The sequence below is a fragment of the Aplysia californica genome, unplaced genomic scaffold (assembly GCF_000002075.1).
Source record: "Aplysia californica isolate F4 #8 unplaced genomic scaffold, AplCal3.0 scaffold00036, whole genome shotgun sequence".
NCBI classification, from domain to species: domain Eukaryota; kingdom Metazoa; phylum Mollusca; class Gastropoda; order Aplysiida; family Aplysiidae; genus Aplysia; species Aplysia californica.
In genome coordinates this window covers 1,127,135-1,133,643 of record NW_004797306.1, presented here as the reverse complement: position 1 = coordinate 1,133,643, position 6,509 = coordinate 1,127,135, and the positions used below count along the sequence as shown (strand labels likewise).

The 6,509-nt window shown below is 43.3% G+C and overlaps 1 protein-coding gene across 1 annotated transcript in view; it reads right to left on the bottom strand.

Moving 5' to 3' along the window:
• Window positions 1-6,509, bottom strand: part of LOC101854069 (myoferlin) — a gene marked incomplete in the record, with an annotated part of 152,314 nt that overhangs the window by 99,860 nt on the left and 45,945 nt on the right. The window contains 3 exon segments of the mRNA XM_035973922.1: window positions 2,179-2,360; window positions 2,744-2,822; window positions 5,134-5,233. Of these exon segments, the coding sequence (XP_035829815.1) occupies window positions 2,179-2,360; window positions 2,744-2,822; window positions 5,134-5,233 (361 nt within the window).

Below are 6,509 nucleotides of genomic sequence, written 5' to 3'. Positions count from 1 at the left end.
CCTCCAAAAAAAATAGAAATACACAAATGTTTTAGTGAGAGTTTAAGGCATGTGCAATACAAATAGGTCATATAAGTGCCGAAGATGAGAGAAGTTACAAGATTGTAACAAACAAAAACAAAAAAACGAAAAGAAGAGATAAGGACAGATGTTTTGATAGGAAAGAAGAAGCAATCCAGACCAGAGCACCCGCCAACTACCAACAAACAAGAATGTCCTTAATGGAATCCGAACATGAATCAAATAAACAGCAGTCAGACACAATAACAAATGAGCAAACGGTGTGCCACCTTCAACTGGGAGTCACATCTGCTTTGCACCAAGAGACACTGTCAAGATCAGAAATCCCTCACAAAAAGGAAAAATGAAATAAAAGTCTTTGTAAACACGATACTTATACGCCGACAAAGTTCCAGGGGCGACCTTTACCAACACCCCCCCCCCCCCCACACACACACACATACACCTGGAAAACAGACTCACAGTCATATAAACTGGATGTAAGAGGATGATTTTAAGATTTTTTCTTTTCTTTGCAGTGATTTCACACTCTACAACATACAAGATCCTATGAAGACACTATGATCTGTGGGAAAGTAAAGAGTGCTAATCAATGATAGTACATAATATGATAGTTCACTCCTCTCTTTGAGTCTGAGTCAATAAAAAAGCATCCTCAAAATCTAGCGGCGCCCTCTTCACAAAACCGCACCCTTTGCGAACAAGTAAATACATGGGTGCGTTGGAGCATGGGAGTTTATGGGCGTTATTCAACCACTAGGGCCTTCAATTATGCGATGGGTTAGACCTCAGGAAGACAGACAGCTGCACATCAAGGAAAGTGTTGGATTAAAATCCACAGGGAAAGAGACCAAAGAGTAAGCTGCATGGAACCGGAGAAGAGTCACACAGAATGATGTACAGAAAAGTGCGAAAACAGGAAATAATAGCAAGAAATATTATATTGCCATATATTGCAATAATATATTGCCCAGGATAGGGAAAGGTGGAACGTGTTTGGTTGTGGCCTATACCCTGATGCAGGGTGAGAAAGACAGTGGTGATGAAGGCCTTCAACTTCCACGTCAAGGAATAAACGCAGCTTCGGGACCAATGTGCTTTTTTCCGAAACAATACGAGACTTGAACTCATTCCTCATCACATGGGCCAGCTAGAAATCTGATCGATCAAACAGCACTTCCACTTTATGTTTTCCGGTACAACTAGATAGCTTTTACCTCCCAGGAATAAATGCATAGACAGAAAACAAAGTTGGATCTCATGGGTATTTCACCACGAAACTGAAACCTGGAAACCTGGACCCAAACGTGACATAAATACATTAGGTAATTCGATCACACCTGGGTGAAGTAAGAAAAATTCGTGTAAAGTGCCTTTCTCAAGGACACAACGTCGGGCTCAAACCCCTGAACCTGCATCCTCACGACTACGAGCCCTGTAGCCGAACCACTAGAATACAGAGTTCACCAAAGCAACTCTAACGAGAAGGCGCTCATTGACGATATTTATGTTGATGAAGACACCCGTACGCGGAGAAACTGTGATATTTCTGTTACTCATACTTAATCGTTTGTGCACGAATTCTTTTTCTTGAATGCTCATATCTTAAAAGGTTTTGTTTCCTACGTTTGGTTTTAGCAAGGAGAAGCACATTCACACAACCACAGTCAATAAGTGTTGAAAAAGAACGTGAGATACAGACGAAAATAACACAGGAACGTAAAGGAGTAAAGTAAGATCCACACGTGGCACCCCCCCCCCCTTTTCCAGGAACACGTGGCACCCCCCCCCCCCTTTTCCAGGAAAAAAAACCCACCCATTCCTAGGATGTATTTTCCTTCAATAGCTTAAGTTGTGTTAAAACGTTTTTGTTTTGGTTTTTTTAATATATGTGCTTTCAAGCCCCCGCAATTTAGATCATTTAGGAGGTGGGCTTACGACCCTGCCTGTCAGGGCCAACCCGGACTGAGAGGGATATAGCATCCAACCAGAAAGACTGATATACTCGATAAAAAATGTTTCCCTCCACTCGGGAATTGAACTCCTGTCATCTGCATGCGGTCAGCGAAGCACCTAACAGCTACACCACAGACGCCGGAGCCTAAGTTGTGAGTCAAAATAGGCATAAATCTCATAGCATAGCCCATCTAAACTGACCTGCTGGTCCTGGGCCTTGGTGGAGAGCTCCGGCCGCTGTTTCCTGGCCTTTCTTTTCTTCTTTTTCTTGCTCTTGGTGCCCGAGGCTCCGTCCCCTTGGTCACCGCCCGCGCTGCCCACACCGCCGTCCACCTCGTCCTCGTCCTCCTCCTCGTCCTCACCGTCCACTTCGATGACTGTGCCTGGAAGGACGGAAAAAAATTGTCGTTAGAGAGAGGCTGATGATCTTAAAGTCGTATCTATATAGACAATTGTATGAACAAACCTTGGAAGTCTAAAAGAAACTCATGACATAAAGAGGATAGTGTTTGATGATGATGATGATGATGATGATGATGATGATAATGATGATGATGATGATGATGATGATGATGTCGTCGATTATGATGATGTCAAGACTCTCCCTTCTAACTCTGCGTTTTAACAATTATGGTGATAAAGATGATGATGATGGTGAGGAGGAGAAGTAGAAAGAACATAATATAGACGATGACAAATCATGTTACCATTTACTTTGTTACGACGACGACGATGTGGTAAAGACAAAAGACTTCTTTGAACTCACCTGCGCCATTTTGATTCCCTCCAGCTCCCGCGGCTCCGGCCGGCTGTGTGCACGTGATCTTCAACCTGACAGCGGACGCCTGGGGAAGACATCAGGAACGAGGATGCATCAGATTCACAGGCTCGGCACTCATATTATTATGACCTTGTTGTATAGTTTGAGTTCATTTGTGTAAAGAGGAGCACATCGACACAATAACCGTCATTTAGTGCATGGAAAAGACAGACAGACAGGAATAACAGAGGGAAATCAAAGAAGTAGGGCCTACCAGTGGCACTCTCCAAAAACTCTCTTGAGTAAAGAAAAGCACATCGACACAATAATGGTCATTAAGTACTGGGGAAAAGTAAAACAGACAGAAAATAATACTAGAGGGAAAGTAAAGTAGGACATGCCAGTGGCACCCTCCAACAACCTTCTTGTTTTGTGTTGCAAGTGCCGTAAAATTCTTACTTAACCTTGTTAAAGAGATGAAGGCATTAGGGTCACATCGTGGGCGGTTGGCGGGTGCTCTGGTGAGAATTTCTCCTTCTTTCCTATCAAACATCTAACGTACTTCCCTCTCCACCTTGGGTTTTTTTTTCAAATTCTACCCTTTTGTAGCAAGTCTGATCTTGGAAACGTGTATGGCATATATATGTCTGTTGCAAGTGCCGTAAAATTCTTACTAAAATTAAAGAGCCACAGTGATTCTAGCTCTAACAAACTTTAGCACATGAAGCAACGTCTCCGGCCCACCAAGCAAGGGCTACGTCTTGCAAACAATCTTATTATTCAAAGCTAGAGGCAGGTGTTCTGAAATTCAACACCCTTTATGTTTTCAGAAAAGAGCTGTTTTAGCTCTGCAGTATTAATTTTTGGAGGAAGTTTGCCGTTGTTAATTATTGTTCTTTTCGTCACAGGTGTTTTTTTTTTGCGTTTGAAGCAGACAGTTCTCGACACTATTTTTTTTTCAGTCAAAACTTTAATGAAAAGAAAAGGGCACTGTGGGGTGGCCGGCGTCTGTGGTCTCGCGGTTATGCAGGAGACCCGAGTTCGATGAATTTTTATCGAGTATCCCGGTCTTTCTGCTGACATGGTATAACCCTCTCAGCCCGGGTTGACCCTGATAGGCAGGGTTGAAGCCCGCTTCCTAAATGATCTATACTATGTGGTTTGGAGGTGGGGGGAGGGGGGGTAGATATACCTTTTTTTTAAAATAGTGAGGTGGCAAAAAATATTGGGACAAGGGAGAATATGAGAAATGTCCATACAATGTACACATAAAAACAAAGAATTAAAAGCATCGGCATTGAAGGAATTCTAAATATACGTACCTCATCAGGTTCAACCTCACCAAGTTGATCCTCATCAGGTTGAACCTCATCAGGTTCAGAAGAACTCATTTTAACGAGTAAAATTTGGGTGTGAACGAACTAAGCATACACACGCACACAAACACGCCATAGGTCAACAGACGCGCAGCAAATAAGAAATGCTTGAACACATTAGTAATTGGCAATACCAAAGAGAGGCCACACATCTAAAAAAGTGATTACACACTGGCGCGTATGGTAAGTATGTGCCGTTTCTGATAACCCTTCTGATATGGAAGACCAATTGACGGCACAATCTTTGATAAGGCAAGGACCACTTGCCAAACGTGGGCGGTACAATGTACAATTGAGCTCAGTGAAAATACAATAACGTCTTAGATGTGTTGACCATTCGATCATAATCCTTAAATTTCAATGGCCAGTTTAAGGAGGGGGGGAGGGGGGGATTTTACCTGCTGATTACGCCTTTTATGTCCCATTGTAACCCATTTTCTGATTGTCTTGTTTAATATGTATTTCATCCGCAGGTTTATCTCATATCAGTGACACTAATTTAGTTTTCTACGTAACCACTATGTAGTTTCCATACTCTGTGTCTCTATTATTTTTTTTCAATTTAGCTGTGTTACGCCCTGATTGACACTACATCATAGTATTTAGATCAGTAAGGAGTGGGCTTCTACCCTGTTTGTCAGGGTCACCTCGTGCTGAGAGAAATGCAACCTGCCCACATGGAAACCAAAGTCAGGTCTTCTGCGTGCGACAGCAAAGCGGCTAATCACGACACTATAGACGCCGGTTGCACGCCTCTCTCTTGCTGCCCCTTATTAAATTATGTTCACTACGATAATTTGTGACGAGTCTGATCAGAAGTTTATATATTATGAGTACTCTTTTTTTCGCACACAATGCATTTCTGGCTCGTGGCGAAATCCTATATTCTTAGAAGGCTACTTGTATTCTCTAAACAGACACGGGTTTATCGAAACGGCTTTGAAAATACAGCATACATGTTGATATACAAAGGAGTGTCAAGGGCTGCTTCAAAATGCTAGCAAAAGACGTTCAACTCACTTGTTGTTGTCGCTTATTGGAGTCAATCAATGGCGCTTCCAACTCCCGAGATCCCCCACTGACAAACTCTCTGAGAGCTACCTTCGCAGTTCCAAGTTGTCTGTGGAAAACACAAAAGAAATTCAGTCGAAATTGTCCAATAGGGCAAATCAATGTCGATGAGAAAAGCAAGTATCTTAGATAAGTGGAGGTCTTCTTAGTTTAGTTTTAGTAGAGGTTTTACGGCGCTCGCAACCGCATAAGGTCATATGAGCGCCAGAAGACAAGAGAGTAACAAACATAAAAAAGAAGGAGGGGAGATAAGGACGATAGATGCTTGGTAGGAAAGAAGGAGCAAACAACACCAGAGCACCCGCCAACCGCCCACATGGACGTCTTCAACAGTGCCAATGTAAACAAAGAAAAACAAAAGAAGGGGGTGAGTGGGAAGTAGTCCTTTGTGCAGGTGATTATTTTGGACAGGCTGCCACTTGAGCAGGTTCTACTGTATTAGACAACATAAATTCTAGGATGCAGTTGCAACGTGCAGGTCAAAATTATCTTCTTTTTTTTTTTTTTGTAAAGTGTTTTACGGCGCTCGCAACAGCATAAGGTCATATGGGCGCGCGGGACACGCCTAATATTTTCAGTTGGTAGGAAATTTTGAATTTTGCCCGGGTGGCGGCCGAAGCCTACTCTTATCGATTTTAGACAACCAAGGGATCTTTAACGTGCGCAACTTGCACACGGGCCCTCCGAAATTTTTCGCCCTTGTCCGAGAAGGCTACGTGTAGATCTTTCCTACCAGAAGATCAGGGTTGTGGCAGAAAGACAGCAGTAAGGAAGAGCCAAGGAGTAGCAGTAGAAAGGCTGCAGAAAGAGTCAGGAGCCCAGAGGAGGGGGCAAAGAAGGCGAAGGGGTGGGGGCAGAAAGTGGAAATGAAAGCAGACAACAGAACATTGCTAGAGAGCAAGACAGGAGGTGAAAGGAGACAATTTTAGAGAAGAATTTTTTTTGGGGGGTCGCTACCCGGATTCGAACCCGGGACCTTTGAATGAGAGGCCAACACCTTAACCTCTAGGCCACGAGAGCTCCCAAAAAGTATCAGACCGACGGTTAGAATACACTCGGTTGCAAAACAAATAGGTCACATAAGTGCCGAAGATTAGAAGTGTTAGCAGAGAGTAACATACAAAGAAAAGAATAGAAGGATGAACTATCAGGACAACATATTCTTGATAGGAAAGGAGGAGAAAAACCACACCAAAAAGCACGCCACTATCTCAGATAGCCGATTTAGCGGACTTCTTCTTCTACCCCGTGGTTGGGGCAACCGTGGGGGCACCACTGCATCTGAAAACCAGCTCTCGCCATCTATTTTTGTCCTCTGCTTTCCT